Genomic DNA, 17,170 nt, shown 5'->3' on the forward strand with positions numbered 1-17,170 from the left:
ATTAATGGATTGATGTTAGTTCATTTGTTCATTCATCCACTTAACAACACTGGACTAGAAACTGGGTACCAATGATAATAAAATATTTCTTGGTCTAAAGGGGCTCAAAGCCTCGTCCAAAATTGAGGAATCATGTTTTGTGAGTTAAAGAAAAAAAAAGAAACAAAAAACAAAAAGCATGCCAGGTGCTGGTGGTGCATGCCTATAATCCTAGTTACTCAAGAAGCTGAGATCTAGGGGGCTGGGAAGGTAGCTCAGCGGTAGAGTGCATGCCTTGCAAGCATGAGGCCCTGGGTTCGATTCCTCAGCACCACATAAACAGAAAAAGCCGGAAGTGGCGCTGTGGCTCTAGTGGTAGAGCGCTAGCCTTGAGCTGAAGAGCTGAGGGACAGCACCCAGGCCCAGAGTTCAGGCCCCATGACCGGCAAAAAAAAAAAAAAAGAAGAAGCTGAGATCTAAGGAATACGGCTCAAAGCCAGCCCAGGCAGGAATATCCTTGAGACTCTTATCTCAAATTAACCACCAGAAAACTGGAAGTGGCACAGTGGCTCAAGTGGTAGAGCACTCACCTTGAGTTGAAGCACTCAGGGATAGTGCCCAGGCCCAGAGTTCAAGCCACACACCTGACAAAACCAAACCAAACCAAAACCAAAAAAACACATATGAGCAACCTATTCCCAATGTTTACTGTTTCTAAGTCCAAGGCACATGAAGCCAAAGGAGATCAGAATGAGTACTTTAAGATCACTTGTCATTGGCAAAGCAAGGGTTTAAACTAGGGCTCCTGACTTGCCAATCTCTACCAAAGACATCATACTCTCCCACATCCAGTTCAGATCCAAAGAGATACAAGCACTCTACCCCTTACAGAATCAACTTCTCTTGAAACATTTTCCCCAAAATTTATTTGAGCACACCTTTTTGCAAAGAACTCTCATTACTATCTCTAAGATCTATTGTCTTCAGAAAAGTACAGTAGGAGACAGTGGGCTGTGGGCTAAATCTGGTAGTCAGACACACTTTGTTCTCCTTCTTAACCAAGAAAGCTCTTCTGCCCATAGTCATGTAACCTGCCATGAACCAATGAAGCCTTTTGTTGTTGCTGTTTTCATAGTTTTCCCAGCTGTAAACATTCTCTTCCTTTTCTGTTTAACTCAACTTTACCTTTCTTTCCAGTATCCTGTCTACTGGATACTCTAAATTCTCCTTGAATCTCTTGTCTGAGACTACTGTAGCATTCATTTACACACATCAGAATGCTAAGATCTCAAGGGCAAAAAGTACATTGTGTTAGCTGTGCACCAGTGGTTCCATACCTGTAATCCTAGTACTAAGGAGGATGAGGTCAAGAGGATCACAACTCAAAGCTAGCATAGGCAGAAAGGTCCACAAGTCTCCATCTCCAAAATAACCAGCAAAAAGCCAGGCTGATTCAAGGGTAAAGCACTAGCCAAGCAAGCAAGCCAAGCAAGTAAAAAGCCTTGAGTTCAAATCCCAGTAGCAGCAAAACAAAATAAACTCTGTTGAGAAGCTATAGAAAAGGTGGAATTTTTCCTATCCAATACCTTCAAGATTAGTTTACAAGGTAATATTGTATTGCATTCATGAGTAAGAACTAAGTTTTTATAAAATGATCAGGATCTTTAAATGGAAAGAGGAGTGGAAGGAGATCTAACTTTAACAATTCACCATGGGAATGTAAATTAATACAGCTGGTATGAAAAAATAATATGGAGGTTCCTCAGAAACTAGAAATAGAACTACCATATTATTTAGCTATACCACACCTGGGTATATACTTGAAGAAAATAAAGTTAACATACGTAAGAGATACCTGCATACTTATGCTTATTTCAGCATATTCATAATGACAAGCTATGGGAATTGTCCAAAGTGCCCATCAGTGAATGAATGAATAAAGAAAATATTGTCAATATACTTAATAGAGTATTATTTAGCCATAAAGGAGAGCAATTTGGGAAAGTGGGTATGACTCAAGCATGACATTTGCATGTATAGAAATGTCACAGTGAGGGCTGGGAAGGTGGCTCAGTGGTAGAGCGCTTGCCTTGCAAGCCTGAGGCCCTGGGTTCGATTCCTCAGCACCACATAAGCAAAAGGAAAAAAAAAGCCAGAAGTGGTGCTGAGGCTCGAGTGGTATAGTGCTAGCCTTGAGCTGAAGAGCTGAGGGACAGCACCCAGGCCCAGAGTTCAAGCCCCACTACCAGACCCCCCAAGAAAAAAAAAAAAGAAATGTCACAGTGAAACCCATTAATATACCTTAGCAATTAGAATTGGAAATTATGTCACCATATCTGACAGTAAGATTTGCTGTTTCGATCTGAATTACTGGTGAAAGATACTAGGGAAGTTTTCTGTCTTCATTTTCATTTTGCAAAAATTGTCAAGAACCAATTAACAAATGCAATTAAAAAAACAAAAACTGAACTGTGTATGGAAAAGACAGAAATCATTACCGACTCCATGAAGACCAGTTCTAATGTAAAATTAACTTCACAGATTCCTATTACAGTGGTATCTTTTTCTTATATAAAGTAAGCAAGTCAGTTTCACTTAGAAAAGTACCATTTCTGCTTATTACTACTTAAAGAAAATGTTTTTCTTTGTAATGGGAAAAAGATGCCTTGTGACAAAGAATGCTAAATTCAGCTTTTATCTGGGTTCACCAGCACACTGAAGGCCACGTTTTACAGTATGTGTGGGAATGGAAATGTAAGTTAGTATGGTCATCGTGGACATTGTTTCCATGTACATCTCCATGATGGAGTTTGGTTATGGGAAGATGCATGAGATGATCAGAATCTGAGGTAATTTTATCTTTCTACTTTGAACTTGGACATGGGCAAGACTTCTCTGTGGGTCTCCCATCCAACTCTCCCTGACCACCACATTTATGACCTTCACACCATCCACCTCCAGAAAGCAAGAGTAACAGGATGAGAAATCATTAGCCTGCCTCTCCACTACTGGCTGTGAAGAAGCTTGAATGGGGTGGACCTTGACATATCTGAGATTATCAGGACTAGTTCTTCCCTGCTTAGCACAGCTCAGCCACTGGAATGCTTTTTCCAGTAATTTCTTTCTGACTTTTTCCTGACCTTTTCCATATTCCTATACTTAACTTATTTTTCACTTTGGTCCTCACCCTGATTTAACCCATTATAACTGAGGATCCTTCTGCTTAGCTGAGCCCTGGACAATGTTTGGATTTGGCAGGAGGTTTGACCTCAACTCACATTTCCAACATTATTTCCTTGCTTGAGTATTCACTGCAGGCAAACTGATCTACTCCTGAAGCCTTGAGTGAACCATTCCAGGCACATCTACAATTTTGTTCTCTGAAAGTCTTGTCTGTCCTGCAAGACCAAGCTCAAGGCTCTTTGAGGAATCTTTCTCTCACTTCTTCACTTGTGATAATGGTTCCATCTTGAGCACTACTATATTTTTTAGTCTTCCCTAATGATTCACACAAAGGGACCCGCATAACATCAGATCCATAAGAGGTCTCTGAAGCGAAAGTACTTCAGAGGGTTACAGAATATACTAACATATTTAAGCCTTCCCAAAGTCTCACAGCAAACCTTCCAAATGGCAACCCTATGTATCTCAAAATTATTAGCATTAGACTCCTTCTTCATGTTCTAATTATATCTTGTGGGGCTGTTTAAGATAGTACATATCCAAGTGATACAAAATAGAAAGTTCATAGGAAGTATGGTAACTTGGTGACAGGTGACAGGTGACAGGAAGTGTGACCTGTAAGCATTCTATGCTCACTCCTAATCTTCATCTGACATCTCACATTGATGATGAAGCCCTTTGGATAGAGTCTCTGCTTTCTCAGAACTCACTATGTCAGTCCCAGAGGGAAGACTGTCACCAAAACAGCCCTCAATTCCCATTTGTGTTTACTGAGTGCCTTGATTTCATTTATGTACTCACCAGGGGCTCAATTGTGAAAATGTTATTCAGGAAGAGCATGCTATCTCCCTGAACCCGCCTCCTTTGATTCTCAAAGGTACGAGAGAGAATGGAAAGACGTTCTCGGAGTGAAGGATCAATAATGCACTCTTCAAGAAATGCATCAGTTTCACATTTTTCTTCTTTGTTCAGATCATCACAGACCCTAAAGAAAACATAGGAAATATGAGTTTCCTTTTGGTACTTCTATGAAGAATTTTGTACCATACCTCCTTCTGGAAATGTCCTTGGTCCTTTACCTGAGGGTGATCCCTCCAGGCCCCAAGTCTGTAACATACTAGCAGGGTGACCTTGTACTCACTACTCAAGCCCAAGGTCGCTCATCTTTAGTCACTTCCTTCCAGGAGTCCTCTTGGGATTCTTCCCCTTACAGAAGGCCCATTTGTTTATTCTTGACTCCTTATGTATCTAGACAAATATTTTCTTTTAGGTAATTGTGTTTCCCGGCTGCTTTTAAAATATTTAACATCTACCTTGCCTCTTATACTGCGAGGATGATTTTGTTCCAGTTAAACTTGCTTAGTTTTAATGCTTTCTTAGTTGTTAGCTATCTAGGGAATAGAGTTAGGGGTTCACAAGGACTAGGTTTAGATACTGATTTTTTTGTAATATATTTTTGTTGTGAAAATACTGTACAGAGGGGTTACAATTACATGAGTAAGATAATGAGCACATTTCGTATCAAGCATTGTAGCCTGCTTTGTTTCCCCTTCCCATCCCTTCATTAGATACTGATTTTTTATGATCTATTTATAGCTCTGCAATTTGGGGAGTTACCTAATTCTGGCTAAGCCCATATATCATAGAGATAGGAAGAGTAGAGCTCCTCCATCAAAGGAAAGAGGGTTAAATGAATCCAGGACCTGATTTAGTTCCTGAGAAAGAACAGGCATTCTTATCAATACTGGTTTTAGCCCTAGGTCAACCATAGGTAACTGCTAAACTGCTAAGCTACATCGTGCTTAAGCTACACCTCAAGCATGCCTCTTCTTCTCTACCTAGCTCTTGTTATCCACATGATCAATCTGAAAAGTAGCCTTTCCAACTCCCCCTCAACATCTCAGCTTCCACCTGAATTTTGTGGGCCAGATTGTACCTCCTCCAGGATATGTGACCCTATTCCAAGCTTCATACTGTTCTAACCAGTGGTGACAGGCATATTTAACATGTGAGGACTGAATAGGAATCTAAGGTCATTGAATTCTTGTCCCAGTCCCAACTCTTTCTAAATGACTTCATGTAAACCACAGGCTTTGTTTTAATAACTTTGGTATTCAGAGTCCTTTGGCTACACAGCATAAAAAGTCAAAGAAATGGATTCAGTGTGTCCTGCTTCCAAGGAAAAAAGCATTATGGGCTTCCTTCTGATTGCTGGGTAGGAAGCAGTGTCCAAGGTAACCAGTTGCAGACTTTCTATACTGCTGGCAGAGTGGGGCAAATTAAATCAGCTCAAAAGAAAAGAATCTAGTTCTTTTATTTTGTTATTTTACAGGTATCTAAAAGACATAAAATTATATACCCTTTAAAACAACAAATTTCACTTGCAGGAATAAATTCCACTTGCAGGAATAAAATTCTCAAGAAAGAATCATGGATATAAACAAAGACACAGCTATAATGCTGTATACTAAACTTTGGGGTTGATACCAAATAAAGTAGGTAAATTTGATGTAAGATATTGAAAAGTTGGTTAAATGAGAATCATAAATATTATAGCTACTGGGTACTTTCTGAACCCTTCCTATGTGTCATCATATAATTTAATGCTCACAACCACTATCCTAGATAATTACTATGATTGTCATTGGTCCACTTTACAGATGCTAAAACAGGGGTTCAGAAGGATTAGGATTCTTGTCTCAACTCACAGGTTACACTGAAAGAATAAGCCCGAAATTCAACATGGGTCTTTTATAGTTTTAATCCCTGAATGTTAATCAACCTGCTACAGTCTCTTATGATACATTTATACCAATGGAAAAATAAGTTGTTGTTAAAATAATATTAAATAAGACTACTTATTTGTGTGTGTGTGCTAGTAGTGGAGCTTGAATTCAGGGCCTGGGTGCTGTTCTTTAGCATTTTCACTCAAGGCTAGTGCTGTACTACTTGAGCTACACCTCTTCTTCCAGCTATTTCTTGGTTATTTGGAGATAAGAGCCTCATAGACTTCTCTGGCGGGGCTGGCTTTGAACCATGATCCCCAGATCTAAGCTTTCTGAGTAGTTAGGATTATGCATGAGCCACTAATGCCCAGGTTTACCAGTGTTTTCAAAGGCCAGAAATACTTTTAAAATGAAAAAGCAGATTACAAAATGTAAAGTGCAAAGTAATTCCAATTTGTAATAAAATTTTCTATTACAGATTAATAAAAGTTAATCTGAGATTGAGGCAGTGCAGATTTTTCCAGGTTAGCCTAACATGCAAGCACTTACATGAGCCAGTGTTTTGGCTGAAGAATCACAGAAAAAATGTGTGGGTCTACAACAGAGAATAGTCTGTAGGTGTCAGAGCAATGGATTAAATGCACACACAGCAACAAAAACCCATCTTAATACATGGAGTCTACTGAAAAGGAGACATCTGAATGCAAATAAGGCATCTATTTATTTTACTATCTCCCAGAGCAATGTCTATTTCACAAAACAGATTCACGTAACAATATACACATTAATGTATTACAATATTATCTTTTGGAAGAATTAATGGAATGTGGGATGCAAGAAAATAAATAAAATGCTTAGTGTGAAGGAAGGATGATAATATTACATGGATGGAGGAGTATAATTAACTCAATCTTCCTACCTAGAAACAAAACACAAAAGTTCACTGCTTTTGTCCAATACTGTTCTGACTCTAAGTCAATAAAAGCCATGGTAAAACTAGGAGAAAGTGAAGGAAGGAGTAATATGGTCCAAAAAGAAATGCACTCATTACCTGACTCAAATAAATGTAACAACTTCTGTACATCACCTCTGTAAAAACAATAAATAAAAAAGAAGTGTATTCGTTACCTGACTTATGAAATGGTAACCCCTCTGTACAAAGCCTTAATAATAACAATAAAATTATATTTTAAAAAAAGCTACAGTAAAGTGAGGGGAAGGTAATGGTGGATGGAACAGGAGGTATCTTTCTCTCTGATCTAATGAAGAACTGGAGCCATTGAAACTTCAGCCTTCAGCTAATTTGACTCTAATTTGGGCTGGCATATATCTAAGTCTATGACATCACCATCCGGTCGTGATGATAGCTATAACTCTTTCCCTCACAAAGTGGAAATAGCTCATCAGAAAGCATAAGAAAATAACCAACCTTGTCTTTCAGTATAACCATGAACATACCCATTTTTGCAAATGGTCTGATGGCCACACACACCATCATCTTTAGACATCAAGTATAGGCCAGTCCAGGTAGCCCAGGACAATGAGAACTGTTATGATGATTGTTACAAACCAATGACTAGCGGTTCTCTTCCTATTTATCATTTTCTACTTCAGTCTTTAGATTTTTGTATACCCTAGAGAAGGTAACAGGCTGCCAAACACAACGGAGATTGAATTTACTACAACTCAGGTGGTAGATTCAAAATCCAATTAAAACAGATGCAGCTACAGAAATGTGCCATGTCCTATCTGAATTCTGTAGAATAAATTCATGCTAACCACTGTGCGAGCTCCATTGAGGATTCAGGGAGATCTTGTACAGCACGTAGTTAGAATCAGAGCCACCTGCTTTTGAGACAATGGCTTTGACCCTGCTGGAGAAAAGAGCACAAATCCTTAAAAACTCAGGCCAAAATTCTGAATACAGTAAACGTGATGAGCATGAGTATGAAAAGTTCTTGCAGAGTGTTTAAAAAATCCCTTGGAAAGGTTGTGGCAGAAAGGATGAACACAGCTTCTTTCTGAAGAGATTAATTTTTTGCCAGTTCCAGAAAAACATCAAGAAATAGAACAAAAAGGTAATTTTTAAAGGTCCCTGTTTCTAATCCCAGATTTTTTAAAAGAATAAAAACAAAGTTAAAGTCCAGAACTTCTTCCTACCAAAGGAGACTTCTTCATTGCTGGAGGTAGGTGCCAGGAAATAGTCTATATTTCCAAACCTGACATATGTCCTTGGTTTCTACCAATGGAGAGGAAGGTCATCCTTCCTCAACTGGAAATGATAAACTGCCAGAAAGGAACAGAGCTTCCTGGGGCAGAAATTTCTCCATGAGGAGAATAGATACCCACTCCTTTGTTCATCAAGGTGCTGGTGGACAAGAAACAGGAGGGGAGGCATCTGTGAAAGCCTTGGACATTCTTGAACAAGTCTCAGAACCTGTGAATAAATGCCTCCCCTTTAAGGCACTATAACTGGAGAAGCTGAGGAAAGCCTCATGAGTCTCACCTGAGAGTCTGAACTTATTAAATCTTAGGTCCTTGGTGGGACGAAAAGGGAAATTCCAGTCTCAGACTATGCATCACACACTTAGAACATGCTCTTTCTTGGTTCCAAATACAGGAACAAGGCTCATCTTTCCTTCTACATTGGATGAGTGTGAGTGTGTGTGCATGTGCATGCACCCATACTAGGGCTTCAACTCTGGACCTACAAGATATTCCCTGTGTTTTTCACTCAAAGTTGGTGCTATACCACTATGGCTCCCCTTCCAGCTTTTTGGTGGTTAATTGGAAATGACAGTCTCACAGACTTCTTCTGCCTGGCTGGTTTCAAATCACAATCCTCAGATCTCATTCTTCTGAGTAGCTAGGATTATAGGCATAAACCACTGGCACCTAGCTTCTCTTCATTTTTAACTACAGAGCTGTTGAAGGGAAAGAAGAAAAGGAAGAAGCTGTTCCTTAGTAGGTGCAAGAGAGTCATCCAAAGGTCCTAGCCAAGAATAGCTGTGCTGGCCTTGCCAGGGGCCACTAGTGAGGATTTATCTCATTGGCTAAAGATCTTGCTGCTGCATTTTAGCTATGGGCAGACATCTGCCCCTAAGCATGCTGTCACAGAACATTCTGCTTCCTCTGCTACTAATGTGCTACCTAAGACACAACCTGACAATTTGTGACATGAAAGAAGAGGCCCACAGTCATTGTAAGAGCACCTCCCCTTGCAGAGGGACAGTTATACAGACAGGAACTCAGGGTTTAGTAAGGTATAAACTGCTTTGAAATAGCTTTGCCTTTCAAGAGACTGGGAATCTCGTGGCAGTTACACAAAGACAAGAATCCAGGGTAAATAAGATGAAAATTGATGCATGCTAGTAAAGTCTCAAAGAACAAGAGAGAGAGGAGAGCCAAGAGCCCACTGGTGGGCAAAAAAAGGATCAGGCATAAAAGATCTTCATGACTCCAGTTGTCCCTAGGCATCTGACACTCAGGAGACAGGAAGGAGGGAAAGAAGGGCATGGCATTCAACAACTTTTTACTTGGATAAACCAGTCTACTTCTGGGAAACATGAATTACATTGCCATATGTTACCCAAAGTGAAAGCAAAGAAAGGTATTCTCAGCAATCTAAAACAAGTTTTCAAGTTCATGGTTTAAAAGAAGGCCATGACCCTACACTTTCCATACAGGTTATAAAGATGTTATACTCTATTGTCCCCTTGTCACAAAAGGAATGTAAGAAATAGCACAGAAAGAGCAAGAGAGAAAAATCAAAAAAACACAAGAAAGAAGAATGAAAGACAATATTACAGCGTGGGTGTAAGGAAAAAATGAAGTGGAGGAAAAATGTCCAGCCACATTGGGTTGAAATTATTTTCTCTATGGTTTGACAGCTCTAATATGATTGCTTCTTATTTTTCATAAGTTTAACTGTGGAAATTAACTCCTTTAAATATTTCTTGGATATTGGCATGGCAACAGACACATATTACATACAGTTACAAAGACACATAGCTGAAATTAAAGCTGTATCTCCTCTTAGCATATACATCATTTCCACCATAAGGTTATGTGCACAGGACAGCATGATACTGAAAAAAACCTGTTCATGCTGCTGCTTAACTTTCTTGATTTGATACTCTCACTTGATGAGGCTGTTCTGATTGCCAGTTAGTACCCATCAGCTGTGGAATCAGGACAAACGAAGCAGTGGATGAGTGGTGTTTCCTCCTGATTTTTAAACCACTGACATTTCTAAACCATAAGGCTAAATGGAGTTTGGAGGCAGGAAAAGGTTTTTCTTCCCTCACTTTTTAAAGATGGCACAGTGGCGATGCTGTGATTAAAGTTCATTGTGTAAATGACAAAGCATCTGGCTCACTGTTCCCTGTCATTGTCATAGCTTCTTCTGATTCAATTAGGGACAGCGCACTGGGGGATTTCTGCCTGGTTTCCATGGACCGAAGGCTTTTATTTTTATCCTATCCTAACTTGGTTTTAAACAAAGCTTTGAAGCTTCCCAGGGCTAATCTTTAATGGAAATGGAGAGGCACATAGAAAAGGCTGAGATAAATTCCAATGAAAGCAGCAAAAAAAAGTATTCAGAGAGGGTGGAAGAAGATAAAAATGAAATAGTAGTTTAAAAGAAGAAAGGATGGGTGCAATAAAAAAGAAATATTCAAAATTTAACAGTGATGAGATTAGTTAAAAACCATCTGGTTTTACGTTATAATAATTTCTCCCATTGCCTGAAGTATCATTTTTTTTACAAAAAGTAGAATATTAAAGATACCAGTAAGAAATCATTATTAAATTATAGTTTGCAAAGATGGAGCGATGATACTAAAACTAATAATATAAAGTCATTATATCTAAGTCCTTCATTTTCCTCATCCTATTTCTTGGAAATAGCTTTTCACTGAAGTAAATTTATATTAGTGACACCCCAAAATAGGTTATTTTCAGAAACTCTTTATGAAAGCTAGTCAATTCGGTTGGGGTTACATATAGGTAGATTCATTTGGGAAAAACTATGAAGAGTGATATATTTGGTTTTTAAAAGTCTAGGAGGAGTTCCATTACTGTTAAATGATAACCAGGTTGAGATACACCCAGAATGGAAAACATTTCATTCCACATGGCTTACTCAGCTTAGATTCAAGCCCAAGGACTGGGGCTTGAACTTGGCCTACATGTCCCTGAACTTTTTCAGTCAAAGCTGGTGTATAACACTTGAATCATGGCTTCACTTTTAGCTTTTTGGTACTTAATTGGAGGAAAGAGTCTCACAGACTTCCTTGAACATGCTGGCTTTGAATCATGATCTTCAGATCTCAGCTTCCTGAGTATTTTAGGATTACAAGTGTGAGCCCTGGAAACTTGCCTTGATTCTTTAGATAAGCAGTTCCCAAAGGGAACTTAGAAACCTACTATAATAGTCACTGATTGGGCTGGGAAGATGGCTCAGTGGTAGAGTGCTTGCCTTGCATGCATGAGGTGCTGGGTTCCATTCCTTAGCACCACATAAGCAGAAAAAGCTGGAAGTGATGCTGTGGCTCAAGTAGTAGGGCACTAGCCTTGAGCTGAAGAGCTGAGGGACAGAGTCTAGGCCCAGAGTTCAGGCCCCATGACTGGTAAAAAAAAAAAGTGACTGATTTTTTCTTATATAACTGAGCTTCCTCATCCTCTGTTGCTTCATGTAAGGGGTTTTTGTTACAAACCTATGCTTTTCCCCATTCTCCTCTTCTTGGGTAGCAAATATCTTCCACTGGAAATGGGCAATGATGTTACTGCTGTTGTGAATTGTGATAGTCCGCTGACTGGCCAGAGTTATATAGGTTTTCTCCAAGATCAAAGAATTTTTGTCCAGCCGTATATTCATGTCTATGGCAGCTCCATAGAGACAGACAAATACAGTTTCACCTGGAAATTAACAAAGTACAAACACTTGACGTTTTATTCTACAGTGATACTCATAATCTATTTTTTTTCCAACCTGAAGTTAGGCATAATGAAAGCATTAGATATTTCATTGTCCCCATTATTCCATTAATCTGAAGATTATACATGAACAGAAAACTTACATACTGTGCTTAGTGGGGTTACAGAAAGACAAACTATCTTTCTTCATGATTATAAGAAATACATAAACATGAAGTGGTGATATGGGTCTTATGAGACATTTTCTTCTTCATAAGTGGTTTTCCATCTTATATCTCCTGACAAGGAGAGAATTCGAGTTCTAGAATTATAATCATATTCCTCACCTTCAGTCCATGCCTTTTAGGTTCCAAAATTATTGTACCACATCTACCTGGAAAGAACTGCTCAGCATGAGAGGACTGACATACAGTCAAGAACAGGAATCAGGAGAGAAGATTCAATAACTTCAAAAATAGAAAACTAAACCAAATCACACCCCAAAGAACAGTAATTAAAACCACACACACACACACACACACACACACACACACACACACATACACACACTATACCACACCATGCATCTATAACTGGGTAGAGATTAACACCCCCCAAATTGAAATAAAAAACTATATTTCAGCTACATGTTTAAAACATTAGGAAGCCTTTTTATTATTCAGCACAGCACTTGAGCCCTGACATGATTCAAGATTCACTAGTTACCTTGATTCTAGATATGAAAATGAAGTACATGGGCTTTTAAGAAGACACAAACTACAAACTACCTTCTATTTGACTCTGTGATATCACAGCAGACTATCACTTTAATATCAAAATAGATTTTAAAAACCCACTTAAATACTGTGAATACTTCTGGTGATCTATGCTACTGAAGTTTTCTTTTTTTCTCATACATTTTCATTCAATTTTTTTTTATTGTAAAGATGCTGTAGAGAGGGGTTATAGTTACTTAAGTAAGGCAATGAGTACATTTCTTGTCAAGCATTGTTACCCCCTCCCTTATTGGTTTCCCACTATCCCTTCCCTCCCCCACCTTCCTCATTCCTCCCCTCCCCCAAGTTGTAAAGTTCATTTCCAATATACTGTCTTGTGGGTATCATTGTTGCAATGGGTCATCCTGTGTCCTTGTTTCTGCATTTTGTTATTCCCCTTCCCCTCCCCCAATTAGACAAATGTATATATAAGATGCAGGACACCAAAATCAAGTACAGTGACAACAGAGGACATACCATAGGTGGAAGAACATACAAAGGAAATAAAAACATCACATAGATTTTCACTCGAATATAGAAAACATAGTCCCTTGCATTTTATCTTCTGGCAAATACATTTGTTTTTCATTGTATAAACTAGATAACCACTCAGCAAATTGATAACACTTTATACTATTTTATTTACTTATTTATTTATTGTGTTGGTCCTGGGTCTTGAATCATGGCTGGAGTGCTATCCCTGAACTTCTTTGCTCAAGGCTAGCACTCTACACTTGAGCCAAGCTCCACTTCCAGATGTGTGTGTGTGGGGGGGGGGGGGGGGGGGAGTGGTTAATTGGAGTCCAATAGACTTTAATGCTCTGGGCTGACTTCAAACTGTGATCTTCAGATCAAAGCCTCCTGAGTAGCTAGGATTACAGATGTAAGCCACTGGTGCCTGGCCATTTATACAATTTTTAATTCGTTGTAAAATTTTTAATTCTTTAAGTCCATCACTTTGGACACAGCCAAACTTATCTCAAAATTTAAAAAAGTAGGCATCAAGCTTTTGACTCTAAAATTTAAAAATTTAATAAAAATTAAACATTTTATTAAAAATTCATAAAGCCAAAAATTCAAATACCTCTAAAGCATAACATAAAAACAAAATGTCATTTTCCTCCTTACTCAATCCCAAATTTGCTGTTTAGAGGAAAGAAATGCCAATTTTTATTTTTTATTTTTTTTTGGTTCGGTCGTGGGGCCTGAACTCTGGGCCTGGGCGCTGTCCTTCAGCTCTTCAGCTCAAGGCTAGCACTCTAAGAAATGCCAATATTTTTGTGTATATCCTCTCCACAACTTTTTTTTTAAACTAGATGAGTAAAATTTGATAATCTCCTCAGTGAAAACTCACTGTTGTGAGCTGGGCGGGCGCTGGTGGCTCACGCCTGTAATCCTAGATCTGAGGATCGTGGTTCAAAGCCAGCCCGGGCAGGAGAGACCGTGAGACTCCTATCTCCAATAAACCACCAGAAAACTGGAAGTGGCGCTGTAGCTCAAGTGGTAGAGTGCTAGCCTTGAGCTGAAGAGCTGAGGGACAGCGCCCAGGCCCAGAGTTCAAGCCCCACAACCGACCAAAAAAAAAAAAGAAAACTCACTGTTGTATTTTGCATATCTTTTGGTGGTGTTGGGAATTGAGCCCATAACCTTGGGCATGCTACACAAGTAAGTATTCTACCACTGTGCTATATCCTTAGGCTATACATTGACAATAATGTTTTGATGATCTATTGAAAAGGAGGTAGAAATAAAGAATTTGTTGATAGAAGTATAAAATTGTTACCAGTAGCGGAAAAAGTCAGAGAATGTGATGTTAGGAAAACGAACCCTCAAATATGTATTTTAATGTTTTTGTTTCTTTCATGCATGTGTTTCTAATGCATTTATAAGATTATTTCTTTGTTGCTTTGTATGTCCCTCCCCCACAGTGTAACCCCCGCTTTTACTATATTTGATGTCAGTATAACATGTGGAGGAGACGGGGACAAACAAGTCGTTTAAGGATTCAGGTGGACCTGTTGCAACAATGAGAAGTACAAAATGTCATGTCAAAACCAGCTTTACAATGTCGGTGGGGGGGGGGAGGGGGGTATGATTGGGTGGGGGGAAGGGGGAGGCTGGGAAGGGAGGTGAAGGGTAAACAAAGGAGGAGGCTGGAATGCTTGGTAAGAAATGTATGTATTATGCTGCCCATGTAATTGTAATCCCTCTGTACAGTATGTTCTCAAATAAAATAAAATTAAATTAAAAAAATAAAATAAAATAAAATAAAATTGTTACCAGTGATTTATACTTGTAGACAGTCTTGGATTAGGTGCCTAATTCAAGTGGTATAGAACCTTCCTACCAAGCACAAAAACTTGAGTTCAAATCTCAGTACTGCCAAAAACAAAACAAAATCTCACACTCACATGCAGAAAAACCTTGTATAAAGATGCCTGATGCACTAGTTTATGATAAAAGCAATAAAATAGGAGCAGCCTAAACTCATTAGGAGAACAGATAAATTTATACTATTTTCACATACTGGAATATGTTATTTAAGTTAAAATTAATAAAAACAACCTGTGCTTACATGTTTAAATCTTTAAAATATAACATTGAATAAAAAACAAGTTGGAGAAGGATACATATAATATACTTATGTAAACTTTAAAATGACTTGATTGAGGGTAAGTAAATTTATAGAGACTACATTAAAAAATGTACCCAGTACAGTTCTTCTAAAAACTAAAATATGGGGGGCTAAGAAGGTGGCTCAGTGGTAAGGTGCTTGCCTTGCATGCATGAGGCCCTGGGTTCAATTGATCAGCACCACATAAGCAGAAAAAGCCGGAAGTGGCGCTGTGGCTCAAGTGCTAGAGTGCTAGCCTTAAGCTGAAGAGAGAGGGACAGTGCCCAGGCCCAGACAAGCAAAACAAAACAAAACAAAACAAAGATATGGGAATTACATCAGAAAAGATCAATAAGGTATCCTTAAACAGATCATCAGTTTAATTACCCAAAACATAAAAATGTATATGGAAATTTTTGAGATGAGCTAAATGTAACAAACATTAATTTTTATTATTTTCTGTACTTTTGTGACTATTTGAAATTGTTCGTTGTTTTACAATTTAATCAAGAGACAAAAGACTCAAAAGTTTGTTTATATCTAGGGATCAGAGGGAATAATGTCATTAATTTGAGTTGCTCACAGCAACAGTGCTCCTTCCCAAAAATATAGCAAGATATATTATTTTTGAAAACCATCTAATATTACTGTTTGTAATCTTCCTTAATCATCAGATCCATAAAGACAAGAATGCAGTAACTCTTCTGTTGTCACCTAACTGTTTGAAGTACTTTGCTTTTCACAATCACTTAAAGACAACCTTAAAAAGGGTCCCCTCCATCCTAGAGGACATCAGATGGAGGCAGAGGCAAATCTCTAGGGATGGAGAGGGCTGATATGGCTCTGCCCTGGCACCATTTGTGCCCTTGGAGTGCCTGTTCCCACACTGGTTTAATTTCTGCCACCATTCACTACAAATGGAGTTAGCTACAATCATTTATTATGTCTCAGGAGAAAGATATATGGTGTAGAAGGTTCATAACTTCTTGTCAGTTTTTTTGGTATTATCAATCAAGCAAAACAAATGGAAACAAAACTAACTTCACAGAAGTGAAGTTAGCTATATACACAGCATATTTCAGACAACAAAAGGAACCACTCAAAATACATGAGTAGAACCATAGATTCTTTAGTTAATGGAAAGAGTATTTCTCTCATTTCTTGGTTATAGCCAGGTTAAACTCACCTCCATTGTATACTACTGGAATCCAGCTTCCTTAGAAGGCCTCTTCTTTTACTGGGAAAATGGAATTGAGGCAATATGACTGAGCTCACCTGCACATTAGTGGTAAAGGCAAAGTAGCTATTCTTAACCTGCACCAGAAGCTATGAAGATCTGTAGAAAATGTAGCCTTAAAGGGTTACCAAAGACTTGGGTCTGAGTTCTAGCTTTACTTAGACATGCTCATTAATCAGCTCTTGGGCTCAGAATACTCATCTCAAAAAGAAAAGAGTTAAAAAGAAATGTCCTCAGTGGAGGTATAAATGGATGGTATAGCTGCTTGACAAGCATAAGCAAGACCCTGTGTTCCATCCCATCATCTTCCAGCATCCCTTTGAATACCAGCACCAAATGTTCTCAAAGTTTTCCCTTGTTAGGTAATTAATAGAAAGTTTATCCCAACTCCCTAAATAATCCCTGACAGCCAGGATTGCCCTAATTTGTACTATTATTCCTTAGGATCTTGTGTTTCATTCTCTAGGAATAAAGAAAACAAGGTAAAAAAAGGTCCTTATTTGCTTGTCTTACAATTACATTTTGTTCAGATTTTGTATTTGTAATGGTGCATATTCATTCATTAAAATAAGCACACATTTAAAACAAAATCTATGCAGGTAAATTTGGATGCATATTATTTAGCAGTTTCAACTTTATTATTCTCAATTACTTGATATATTATGTTTTTACTCATTTATTGCCCTTTACAAGGAAAAAATTGAAATTCTTTATAGTTTTAGAAGGCATATTGAAATAA

General features: G+C 38.4%; 1 protein-coding gene across 2 annotated transcripts in view; it reads right to left on the reverse strand.

Annotated features, from left to right (window-relative positions):
• The window catches only part of Hydin (HYDIN axonemal central pair apparatus protein), a 236,973-nt gene that overhangs the window by 186,799 nt on the left and 33,004 nt on the right, over positions 1-17,170 (reverse strand). For both annotated transcript variants that reach the window (XM_042700777.1, XM_042700776.1), the window contains exons 7-8: positions 11,606-11,807; positions 3,964-4,147 (exon numbers count right to left, since the gene is read on the reverse strand). In XM_042700777.1, coding sequence (XP_042556711.1) covers positions 3,964-4,147; positions 11,606-11,807 — 386 coding nt within the window. The remainder of the gene's footprint in view (positions 1-3,963; positions 4,148-11,605; positions 11,808-17,170) is intronic.

This window comes from Dipodomys spectabilis, unplaced genomic scaffold (assembly GCF_019054845.1).
Source record: "Dipodomys spectabilis isolate Male_0828 unplaced genomic scaffold, ASM1905484v1 ptg000273l, whole genome shotgun sequence".
Lineage (NCBI taxonomy): Eukaryota > Metazoa > Chordata > Mammalia > Rodentia > Heteromyidae > Dipodomys > Dipodomys spectabilis.